We start from the raw sequence: 13,077 nt of genomic DNA on the forward strand, positions 1-13,077 counted from the left end.
CGAAGGATTTCCTCGGCGATCTCCCCAGGGCGTCGGGTTTGCTGGGGTGGGCGCAGTCGGAGCAGGAAGCGCCCCGGCGCTTCATGTAGGGTCGACAGCCCTGGCGGACGCGAAAGAACCGGGCCTGTGCCCCAGGCTGCGCGGGAAGGCGACTGATCCGAGAGCGCCCGAAGGAGGCCCTGTCTGCCCGCGCCCGCGTGCCGCCGTGTCTGACAGCCCCGAGGCGCTCAGTCAAACGTCGCTTCCATCCAGGGCCAAGGCGAGGACGTTCGCGGCAGGTGGCAGCTGCCTGACACCCAGTCCCAAGCAGTTTAAGGGGAGATTTTTTTTCTTTTCCTCATATATATTTTGTCTCCCCTTGGGCTTTCATTAGACCAAGAGTCAACATCGCATGCCCACCTCGGTGCAAGAGTAAGCTGAGAGGTGTGGAGTGAGACAGACCTGATCAGAGAGGTCGGAGGTTTCCCTGATCAAGCATTTGTGCCATGAAAACTCAGAGTGCTGGCCTGGAGACAGTACCTGTATTACAGTCTTTCCTTGACTACTGATTAGATGTTTCCTTGAACAAGTCACTTCACTCCTCTGGCCCTCGGTTTCTTCATCTGTACAGGCAATGGGATGAGCTCTGAAAGCTCTAAGCACCCTTCTGGCATTAAGGTTCTGTGATTCTCCAAGAAAAATCTAGGGATTCCCCTAACTTTGGAAGGTTTCCCCGAAGGAACTGTCAGGCAGGTGGGCTGCCTGCTCCGCTTTTCTCTCTGGAAGCCATCAATTCATCAACATAATCCTAGGAGTTATGGCATGGTCTCATAAAAGAGGATGGTAAGGCATCCCCTCAAAAGGATGGAGAAGGAGACTTTTTACTAATTGACCTGACTCCTTCAGGTCCTTGAGAGTGATTCTGTGAAAATCCCAGGGGGTGATGGGGTACCTGAAGACTGAACCATATAAGGATAAATGCATCTCTTCTCTTATTGCTTCTGTGTGGATCTGGTTGCAGCAGAATGCATAGAAACCCTGCTCTTTATATAGTGGTTGTGGGAGGAAGTCAGGTTGGTCTAATCCTGAATCCAGAATTTTTCTGTGTCCTGGTCTCTATTCTGCCACTGGTTCTTGATTCATAGATAGAGCAATAAAGTATATAGTTACTCTAAGCAGGCCACTTTTAGAGTGAATGGCGGCAATATTAATTACTACACCAGGACCAGAATGAGTTTCCAAAACTGTTAGCTTTGGTGTTTCAGAAACCAGAAGGGGCCTCCCTTCTGGTCAGAGTGCTGCCTTCTCTTAATTATATTAATTACTACACCAGGACCAGAATGAGTTTCCAAAACTGTTAACTTTGGTGTTTCAGAAACCAGAAGGGGCCTCCCTTCTGGTCAGAGTGCTGCCTTCTCTTAATGAAGTGATTCTTAAACCTCCAATGTTGGTATGCATGAGAATCATCTGGAGAGCTTGTGAGAGAGGAGATTCTCAGACCCCAACCCCAGAGATTCAGATTCAGTAGGTCTCCAATGGATCCCAGGTGATGCTGATGCAGTTGGTCAAAGACCATACTTTAAGGAAATACTTTAACTTGCCTGACTGTCCTGAGACATAAATGTCTTCTGCTAGATTTTAAGGTAGCTAACATATTCAATTGAGATGCCGTGCAGATAATAGACATTTGATCACCATTATTTGATATTGACCTCCCTGCAGCATTGGAAAACTAGATCTTACCAAATGTCAGGCTAAGGTCTAGGCCAATCTGTTCTACAAGATTTATTCTACACGATTCATTTGGATAATATTCCCAAATGTTCACTCATGTGGCTCTTTCCTCTTGGCAGGATCTCCCCACCATCCAGCCCCGGCTAGTAGCAGTCAGCAAAACGAAGCCTGCAGACATGGTGATTGAGGCCTACAGTCACGGCCAGCGCACTTTTGGAGAAAACTACGTAAGAGTCCTTTTCCAAAGTATCTTTGGAAGAGTTGTGATTGTCAGGCTTCTGACTTACTCTGTTTTACCCTTCAGGTTCAGGAACTGCTAGAAAAAGCATCAAATCCTAAAGTAAGTGGCTATCTGAACTCTTCAGTTTGTATCTAAATTTGGCTCTTTAGTTGAAAATTAGACCCATACTGGTAGTTGAGTTTTGGAAAAGTAGGTTGGGGTGGAGGTGGAAATGTCTACTTTTATCTTGCGCCCCAGTAATTCTCAGCTAGAGTCTATTCACACTATAGTTTTCTCTTTTGTGGCTGTTTGGAAGTTGGTGATTTTAGGAGCTTGCTGCAATCATGGAACATGTTGAGATTTGAAAGCTTAAATCAGTTCATCCTTAAGGGTGATATCTGAAAGATAAAGAAGTTGATGGGAGCAAAAAAGGGAAACAGAACAGAAGCCTGAGATTTTTTTCTAAGTATCCTTTTACCTCATTAGGAGGCTGGCTGAAGATGGTAATAGAGTTTATTACATTTAAGGAACAGAGCATAGACGGGAAAGGTCACACGGTATGTGCAAGGTGTTTGAGCTGGCAAGGCCTTTAAAATTTGAGTCAAATATGGTTACCTTTTTCTCTTCAGATTCTGTCTTCATGTCCTGAGATCAAATGGCACTTCATTGGTCACCTACAGAAACAAAATGTCAACAAGTTGATGGGTAAGATAAAACTCTAAATGCAAAGACAAAATTGCTCCATCGTTGTGTTGCTTATACTGTACTACCTTCTGTAGAAGAGAAAGCAGCTTTTAGAATATTCCCAATTTACCATTTGTCTTTTGGAATTTCTTTTAGGAAAGTCTTAGTTCTTAATATTAGGAGAAAACATCATGCCAAGAACAGAATAAAGTGACAGTTGGCTAACCTACTCTACTTCCTGTTTATTATTATTTAGTGGCCTTTCAGATAAATTATGAAGAACTATAGCCCATAAATGTTTTTAACTAGCAAAGGAGACATTTTTGTTCTTTTTCCTTTAAACTAAAGGCTGTAATAAATAAAACACAATAATATGCAATAAAATACAGTAAAGTAAAATTAAGAACTAACTACAGAAAAACTTAACCATGACAGTGACATGTGGAGATCTTGAGTAAATGAACTTGTTTCTCCCAAAGTGTCAAAATTTAAATAACCTGTATTTTTTAACAGCCTTATTAAAGTATAATTGACTTACAGTAGATTGCACATATTTAAAGTATAGGGCTGGTTGGTTGGCTCAGTTGGTTAGTGCACAGCCTTCTAACACCAAAGTCAAGGGTTTGGATCCCCATACCGGCCAGCCACCAAAAAAAAAAAACCAAGAAAGTATACAATTTGATAAGTTTTGACATGCATTTGCACCTGTGAAACTATCACAATAATCTTAAAAGTTTTATCTAGATGGGGTCATAAAGTATGTATTCTCTTTTCATCTGACTTCTTTCACTCAATGTAATTATTTCAAGATTCATCATACTTATGTATGTATCAATGGTTCATTACTTTTTGTTGTTCAGTAGTATTCTGTTGCATAAGTATATCACAATTTGTCTATTCACCTGCTGATGCACATTTGGGTTCCTTTTAATTTTCGGCTATTACACATAAGTTGTCATGAACATTTGTTTACAAGTCTCTGTATGGACATATATTTCCTTTTCTCTTGGAACAAATACCTAGGAGTTTAATGGCCGAATCACATAATAAGTATATGTTTAACTTTTCTTGTTTTTTTTTTTTTAAAGATGACCAGTAAGGGGATCTTAACCCTTGAGTTGGTGTCAGCACCACGCTCTCCCAAGTGAGCTAACCGGCCATCCCTATATAGGGATCTGAACCCATGGCCTTGGTGTTATCAGCACCACACTCTCCCAAGTGAGCCACAGGCCGGGCCCTTTAACTTACTTTTTAATTGTGGTAGATAGAATACACATAAAGTTTACCATCTTAACCATTTTTAGGTGTACAGTTCAGTGGTGTTAAGTATATTCACATTATTGTGCAACCATCACCACCATCCATCAGCAGAACTCTTTTCATCTTGCAAAACCAAAACTCTGTACCAATATGTATGTTTAACTTGTTAAGAAACTGCCAAACTGCTTTCCAAATTGGTTGTGCCATTTTGCATTCCGACCAGCAGTGTTCAAGTTCCTCCACATTCTTGCCAGTACTTGGGTCAGTCTTTTATAATTTTAGCCGGAAGAATTTTAGTCTTTTGAAAGAGTATAGTATTGGAATAATAGGTGTGTGGTGGTGTCCTTGCATTTCCCTAATAGGCAATGTTTGCCATCTGTATATTTTCTTTGGTGAAGTGTCTAATAATATTAGTCTTTTGCCCATTTTCTAATTAGCTGTTTTCTTATTGTTGAAACAAGAGAGTTCTTTATATATTCTGAATATGAGTCCTTTATCAGATATATGCTTTGCAAATATTTTCCCTCAGTCTATGACTTGCCTTTTTTTTTTTTTTTTTTTTTTAAAATCTAATAATATTAGTCTTTTGCCCATTTTCTAATTAGCTGTTTTCTTATTGTTGAAACAAGAGAGTTCTTTATATATTCTGAATATGAGTCCTTTATCAGATATATGCTTTGCAAATATTTTCCCTCAGTCTATGACTTGCCTTTTTTTTTTTTTTTTTTTAAAGATGACCGGCAAGAGAATCTTAACCCTTGGCTTGGTGTTGTCAGCACCATGCTCTCCCATGTGAGCTAATCAGTCATCCCTATATAGGGATCCGAACCCATGGCCTTGGTGTTATCAGCACCACACTCTCCCAAGTGAGCCATGGGCCAGCCCCCTATGGCTTGTCTTTTTATTCTCTTAACAGTGTCTTTTGGCTGGTTGGGTAGCTGAGTTGGTTAGAGCGTGGCCTTTTAACACCAAGATCAAGGGTTTAGTTCCCCATACCAGCAAGTACCAAAAAAAATTTAAAAACAGCATCTTTTGAAAAGCAGTTTTTAATTTGATGAAGTCCAATTTTTTTTTCTTTAATGTGCTTTTGGTATCATGTCTAAGAAATCTTTCCCCATCTTAAAGTCACAAAGATTTTCTCCTGTGTTTTCTCCTAGCAGTTTTATAGTTTTAGGTCTAACATTAGTCTTCATGATCTATTTCAAGTTAATTTTTGTATATGGTGCAAGGTATGGATCCAAGTTCATTCTTTTCCATATGAATATCCAGTTGTTTCAGCACTATGTTGAAAGGCTATCTTTTTCCACAGCATTGCTTTTGCACCTTTGTCAAAAATTGATGGTATCCATGGGTTTATTTCTGAACTGCCTATTCTGTTCCATTGATTCATTTGTCTACCTTTCCACCAGTAGCATGCTACTTTGATTTACTAGAGCTTTATAACAATTCTTAAAATCAGGTACTGTTAGCCTACATTGTTCTTTTTCAAATTTATTTTGGCTATTTTGGTTCCTCTGCTTTCCATATAAACCAGCTTGTCAATTTCTCACCTCCCCCCTCCTCCACAAAAAAACCCTGCTGGATTGTATTAACTCTGCAGATCAATTTGGGGAACATTTTGACATTACTAAAATTATCGAATCTCCCTTGTTAATCAAGGTATAGCTCAATATTTATTTACGTTTTTAATTTCTCTCAGTAGTATTTTATAGTTTTTATTATACAGTTTTTCCACATCTTTTGTCTAAGTTTTTCGTATTTTTGATGCTATTGTAAGTGATATTTTTCTACTTCAATTTCTGATTGTTGCTAGTATATAGAAATACATGTGATTTTTGTAATATTGATCTTGTATCCTGCAACCTTATAAAATTACTTATTCTAGTAGCTTTTTTATAGATTCCATTAAATTTTCCACATAATTATGTTATCTGTGAATAAAGACAGTTTACTTTTTCCTTTCCAATCTGAATACCTTATATATCCTTTTCTTACTTATTACACTAGCTAGAACCTCCAGTACAATAGAATAGAAGTGCTGAGAGTGGGGCACATAGGCTTTTCATAGATGCTTTTTATAAGAAGGAAGAATTTCCCTTCTAATCCTTATTTGCTGAGAGACTTTCATTAGGAGTATATGTAGAATTTTATGAAATGCTTTTACTGTATCAAAATAATCGTATATGTTTTTTAGTTAAAGATTGAATCACATTTATTGATTTTCAGATGTTAAACCAATCATGCATTCCTGGAATAAACCCTATTTCAATGTTGCATTTGATTTTTTAAATTTTGCTTAGAATTTTTCTATCTATATTGACAAGGGACATGGATCTGTAGTTTTCTCGTAATATCTTTATCTGGGTTTGATGTCACGTTAATGCTGGCTTCATAGAATGAGTTGGGAAATATTCTCTCCAGTCTTTTGAAAGAGTATGGAATTGGTATCTTAACTGATGGAAATCATCAGCGAAGTGGAGTTTTCTTTGTGGGAAGGTTTTTAACTATACTTTAAATTTCATAAATAGACATAGGATTGTTCATATAATCTGTCTCTTCTTGGGCAGGCTTTGGTACTCTTTGTCGTTCAAGGAGTTTTCTCCATTTTATCTAAGTTGATGAATTTATGGGCATAAGGCTATTTCCAATATCTCTTTATTATCTTTTTATATCTGTAGAATCTCTAGTGATATCAACTCTCTCACTCATTCCTGATATTGGTAATTTCTATCTTCTCTCTTTTCCTAATCAATCTAGCTATCTCATTTTTCTCTATTGTTTTATTATAATATGTTGTCATATTCTATAAATAATATGTATTGTGGGGGTTGTAACATGTAAAAACAAAATGCATGACATTAATAACGGAAAGAACAAAAGTGGAGAAACAGAAGTACACTATTGTAAAGTTCTTAAACTACTTGTGGAGTGGTATAACACCACTTGAAGGTGGACTGTGATAAGTTAAACCCAAAAGCAACCAATAAAATAACACAAGAAAGGGTTGTAGCTAGTAAGTCAACAAAGGAAATAAAAGATATGTGAAATGGTATCTGTTTGTGGTTTTGATTTGCATTTCAATCCTAATGACTTGCAGGGAATGGGAGAAGAGATTTGCAAATCACATACCTTTTAAGGGATTGTTACCCAAAATACATAATGAACTTTTACATCTCAATAATGAAAAGACAAAGAACTCAATTAAAAAATGTGCAAAGGATTTGAATAGACATTTTCCAAAGAAGATATACAAATGGCCAGTAGCAGCACAAGAAAAGATGCTCAACATCATTAGTCATTATTAGTCATTATCACTTTCTTGTTGATGGTATCAATTGTAGCACAAAAGTTTTTCATTTTGATGTGCTCCAATTTATCTTTTTTCTTTTGTGGCTTATGCTTTTGGTGTCATATCTAAAAAGCCATTACTTAATCCACTGTATTAAAGATTTACTCCTGTGTTTTCTTCTAAGAGTTTTATAGTTTTAGTTCTCATTTTTTGGGTCTATTTGAGTTAATTTTTGTGTATAGTTTAGGGAAAGTGTCCAACTTCATTCTTTCCCATGTAGATTTCCCATTGAATTTTCTTGCACCTTCACCTTTGTTTTTGAAAGATATTTTTGCTATGGAATTCTAGGTTGACAAATTTTTTCTTTCAGGATTTTAAAGACGTTCCTTCACTATCTTATCACTTGCTTTGTTTTCAGTGAGAAATCTAATGTCACACTTGTCTTTGTTCCTCTATATGTATATGCTTTTAACCCTCTGGCTATTTTTAAGATTTTCTCATTGTCACAGATTTTGAGCAATTTGGTGATGATATGCCTTGGTATAATTTTCTTCACATTTCTTATGCTTGGGGTTCTTTGAACTTTTTGAATCGTGGGTTTATAGTTTTCATCAGATTTAGAAACTTTTTGGACCACTGTTTCTTCATGTGTATTTTCTGCCTTCCTTTTCTCTTCTCCTCAGGGGTCTCCAGTTACCTGTTATGCTGCCTGACACAGTCCTACACTGATGCTCTTTTCATTTTTATATCTTTTATTCCCCTCTGCGTTTCATTTTGAATAATTTTTTCAAGGTAACTAATCTTTTCTTTGGCTGGATTTAATTTGCCATTAATCTCATCAGTGCATTTTTCATTTCATACATTGCAGTTTTACTGCTAGAAGTTTAATTTGGGTCTTTTTTTAATATCTTCCATGTCTATATTTCTTGGGTATGTGGAACACAGTTATAAATGTTTTAATGTCCTTATTTACTTATTCCATCATTTTTGTCAGTTCTGGATCAGTTTCAATGATTGGTTTAACTCTTCATTTTTGCATCATATTTTCCTGCTTCTTTGCATGTCTGGTGATTTTTGTTTGGAGGCCAGACATTGTGAATTTTATCTTGTCAACTGCTAGCTATTTTTGTATTTCTATAAATATTCTTGAGCTTTGTTCTGGAATACAGTTAAGTTACTTGGGAATAGATTGATCCTTTTAGGTCTTGCTTTTAAGATAAGTTGGTGTGGGGCCGACCCCGTGGTGCACTCAGGAGAGTGCAGCGCTGGGAGCACAGCAACGCTCCCGCCGCAGGTTCAGATCCTATATAGGAATGGCCAGTGCGCTCACTGGCTGAGCGCGGTGCGGACGACACCAAGCCAAGGGTTGCGATCCCCTTACCGGTCACGAAAAAGACAAAAAAAAAAAAAAGATAAGTTGATGTGACCAGAGCGGAGCTTAGTCTAGGGTTAATTATTTTAATTATTCCACACTACTGAGGCAAGACCCTTCTGTGTACTCTGTCAGTGCCCCATAAGTCTTGAGTTTTCCAGCCTGACTGGTGGGCACAGGCACTATTCCAAGCGCTACGTGAACCTCAGGCACTGTTTCTTCTAATCCTTTCAAGTAATTCTTTCCATGGCCTTAAAAGTAATTTCCTCACATACATGCACTGATCAGCACCCAGCTGAATACTCAAAGGAAGCCCTTTACAGACCACTGGTGTTCTCTGTGTGCATTTCTCTCCTCTCCCACATTCTTTCCTATGCACTGTAGCTGCCTTAGTCTTTTCAGAATCTCAGCTCGATCTTCTCAACTCAGAGTCCACCACATTCTGCCTGTGTTCCCCTTCCCTACACCATATGCTAGAAACTTTCCAGGCAGTAAGCTGGGGCAGTTGTAGCGCTCACCTTATTAGTTTCCTGTCTCTCCAAGATCACTGTCTCTCATTGTATGATATCCAGTTCTTGTAAACCAGTGTTTCATGTATGTTTTATATATTTTGTCTATTTGGTTGTTTCAGGTGGGAGGGTGAATCTGGTTCCTGTACTCCATCTTGTCTGAGAGCAGAAGTCTAGTATATTGTTTCTCTGTTTTGTTTTGTTTTTTAAGCCAAAGTACATTGTTTTTATTTATTTATTTATTTCAAGTTTAATTATTTATGAATATTATTTATTTACATTCTAACATGTTGCAGAGCAGTTGGGGGGGGGAAGGGGAGAGGAGAATGGGGAAGGAAATAGGGTGGGAGAAGGAAGAAGGAGAGGGGGCATGGTTGAGACCTATGGGACCCCCCTCATTCCTGCAGAGGAGACAGGGTGCTTCCAGTGGTGACTCGGTTGTTGCTGGGCTAGATGCGGATGTCAGGCAGATGTGGCTGAGGCCCTGGCTCCCCCACCGCCCTAGCTTGGGAGCCTGGGGCGCTTCCTGCAGCAGCTCAGTGGTCATCCTGGGCTGGTTGCAGGTATCAGGGGTGGTGTGGCCAAGGCCCCCCACCACCCTGGCTCAGGGAACTAAGGCTCCCAGCCCTCCCTGCTCCCTGGCTTGGGAAGCTCGGGGCGCTTATGGTCCTTCTTGGTTTTATAAGTGTTCTTTCGTGATGTGAGACCTTTACTAGTTAATATCAAACTTTATCTTTGATCTGTGGGTAATTTGTTTTTTCTTTCAGTTCTGTGTTGGATTACTTTCTGTTCCCACCACATAAACTGCACTGGAACAAACTTGTTGTTCTTTGCTTACTTCTAAAATGGAGGAACTTCCTGTGGGGACCAGCACTTGAGCCCTGTAGTTGAGCTAAATTGCTGCTTTGCTGCTGAATCCCTGGGCAAGGCCTTTTGTGCAGCTCAGGTTTTAATGGTTGAATTCCAGGTCTTGTGAGATCCAGTACACCTGCATTGTGTGGAAACTGGTCTGGGCCTGAGACTTTTCAGCAACTGCACCCCCTGCAGTTCTGTATTCCTGACCAGTCTCCACTGAGTGGTCCTATGCTGAATGGGGGACAGATCAGCTGTCCTTGCTGTGCCCCAGTGTTCCTCTGGTGGGCCCATCTCCCCTACCGCTGGTACTCCAAACACTTCCCATGAGACCGGCCATGCACCGGTCCCTTGCAATGACTCACCAGCCTCTGAGTGGCTCCTTTTCTCAGTTTTTGTGGCTCCTTGCTCCTATGTGGGTCCATGGGAATGCTGTTAGTGGTCTTGGTGGCCTGGGGGCCACCAAGGCCCTCTTCTCCCCTGCTGCCTCCAAGCAGCTCCATACAAAGGGCACAGCTGCAGCTTTTGCCTGTTCTTGCTCCATGTGCTCAGCAGCTCCAGCCTTGAAGTGGCCAGGACTCAAAGTAGGGGGAGTGGTCCTTTCTTTCTGTCATCCTGGCTTCTCCTGCCTTTATGCACTCCGTAGTTCTCTCCTCTTCCCCTGAGCTCTAACGGCCCCAGCTTGGCTGTTGTTGCTTTTTTAATAGCTGTAAATTGGTTGATTTGTGGGAGAGAGTGACTCTGGAGACCATCTATTCCACCATCTTTACTGCAAGTCCCAAAGTACATTGTTTTTTGTTTTTTTTTCCTTTTTGTCTTTTTTCGTGACCAGCAACGGATCGCAACCCTCAGTGTTGCGCCCGTACCGGACCGGGACCGGCAACGGGATCGCAACCCTCGGTGCTGCTCCCGCACCTTGCTCAGCCAGTGAGCGGCCGGTCTGTATGTGGGATCCGAACCCTCGGTGGGAGTGCCGCCGCGCTCCCAAGCGGCGCACTGTAGCAGTGCGCCACCGGACTGGCCCCAGTACATTGTTTTTAAAAGATATTTTGTATTGGGTGTGAGGGAAATAAGGAGCCTACTTATATTTTATAAATGGCAGTAGGACTATTTATTTTTATTTTATTTATTTATATTATTTATTTATTTTTATTTTACTATTTATATTTATTTATTATTCAGCTGTTTATTTGAGAAAATAATTTAGATTTCCTTCCTCACAGTGTAAATTCTACCGAGATTAAAGAATCTTAACTTGAAAATCAAAACCATAAAAGTATTAGAGTAAAATATAAGAAAATATTTTTATTTTTGTAGGCTTAGGGAAAGGCCTTTCTTTTTTTTTTTTTGTCCTTTTTGTGACCGGTAAGGGGATCACAACCCTTGGCTTGGTGTCACCCGCACCATGCTCAGCCAGTGAGCGCACCGGCCATCCCTATATAGGATACGAACCTGCGGCGAGAGCACCACTGCGCTCCTAGCGCTGCACTCTCCCGAATGCACCACGGGCCCAGCCCGGGAAAGGCCTTTCTTTGCAAGACATAAAATCTGGAAACCATAAAAGAAACAACTAGCAGGTCTGATTACAAAAAAATTTAAGCTTTCTGTATGTCAAAGCAAAAGGAAAGCACAGAGTGGGAGGAAAATAGTATTTTAAAAGGGGGAAAGAGGTTAATGTCCAGAATACATAAAGAGCTACAAATCTTTTTTTAAATCTANGGCTTGGTGTCACCCGCACCATGCTCAGCCAGTGAGCGCACCGGCCATCCCTATATAGGATACGAACCTGCGGCGAGAGCACCACTGCGCTCCTAGCGCTGCACTCTCCCGAATGCACCACGGGCCCAGCCCGGGAAAGGCCTTTCTAAGCAAGACATAAAATCTGGAAACCATAAAAGAAACAACTAGCAGGTCTGATTACAAAAAAATTTAAGCTTTCTGTATGTCAAAGCAAAAGGAAAGCACAGAGTGGGAGGAAAATAGTATTTTAAAAGGGGGAAAGAGGTTAATGTCCAGAATACATAAAGAGCTACAAATCTTTTTTTAAATCTATGAGAAAAAAGCACACAAAAACTAAGAACAGGCAATTTACAAGGGGGGAAAAAAGACAAAAGGTCAGTAATCAAATGAAAAATGTTGAATTTCAGTCAGGGAAATACAAAATAATAAATTCTGCTTTTCACCAGTCATCATAAAAAATGCAGAAGACTTCTAATATCCAGTGTTTTAAGGGGATGAGTGAAAATGAACACTCCCACATCTTGCCAGGAAGATTTTTAAATGGTAGGGGCTTTTGGATAACAAATTGGTAATATCTAACACAATTTAAATTGTACTTCCTCCTTTGCTAGTAATTTTAATTCAGGAGACATATATCCTATGGAAATACCTGTACATATGCACAATGTTCTATATACACGTTTGGTTTTTGTAGTAAAAAATATGAAACAATCTAATGTCCATTAACAAGAAGAATAGTTAAGTAAACTGTGATCACATGTGGAATACTGCAGTTCTTCAGAAATACCAGTGGATCTAGTACAGATGGGGAAAAATCTTCAATATGTAATGCGAACTGGAGGCAGCAACCCATAGAACATTTCGTACAATCCAATTTGTGTTATTAAAAAAACAAGAAATACAATCATCCCTCAGTATCCATGGGGGATTTGTACCAGGACACCCCCCACCTCACCCCCAATGGATACTGAAATCTGAGCATGCTCAAGTCCCATATAGAAAATGGCATAGTATTTGCATATAACCTACACACATCCTCCCATATACTTTAAACCATGTCTCGATTACTTACAATACCTAATTTAACGTACCCATAAGTACTATGTGAATAGTTGTTATACTGTATTTTTTAATTTGTATTATTTTTATTGTATTGTTGTTTTCCAAATACTTTTGATCCACATTTGGTTGAATCTACAGGTGTGGAACCTGCAGACACAGACTGACTGTATACATTTTTGTGTGTGTGTGTGTGTGTGTGTGTGTGTGTTGATTATTTGGTTGGATGAAGATACACTGAAAGATCTGAAAGAATTCTCATCCCAAAGATAATAGTGGTATCCTCTAGAGTGAGGGGCTTTGACTTTTTACTGCCTATGCTTCTGCATTGCTTTTTTTTTTTTTTTTTTTTTTTTTTTTTTTTTTTTTTTTTTTTTTC

The 13,077-nt window shown here is 39.5% G+C and overlaps 1 protein-coding gene across 2 annotated transcripts in view; it reads left to right on the top strand.

Annotated features, from left to right (window-relative positions):
* Positions 1 to 653: 653 nt before the first annotated feature.
* PROSC (proline synthetase co-transcribed homolog (bacterial)) overlaps positions 654 to 13,077 on the top strand; it is an 18,889-nt gene continuing 6,465 nt past the window's right edge. Inside the window, exons 1-4 of one of the 2 annotated variants that reach the window (XM_008587953.1) lie at positions 654 to 822; positions 1,833 to 1,940; positions 2,018 to 2,053; positions 2,563 to 2,638. In XM_008587953.1, coding sequence (XP_008586175.1) covers positions 820 to 822; positions 1,833 to 1,940; positions 2,018 to 2,053; positions 2,563 to 2,638 — 223 coding nt within the window. In that variant the 5' untranslated portion in view covers positions 654 to 819. Of the gene's footprint in view, positions 823 to 1,675; positions 1,941 to 2,017; positions 2,054 to 2,562; positions 2,639 to 13,077 lie in introns of those variants that run through there. The other variant, XM_008587951.1, reaches the window with a different exon arrangement.

Source organism: Galeopterus variegatus, unplaced genomic scaffold (genome assembly GCF_000696425.1).
Source record: "Galeopterus variegatus unplaced genomic scaffold, G_variegatus-3.0.2 Scaffold4605, whole genome shotgun sequence".
In the NCBI taxonomy this organism is placed as follows: Eukaryota; Metazoa; Chordata; class Mammalia; order Dermoptera; family Cynocephalidae; genus Galeopterus; species Galeopterus variegatus.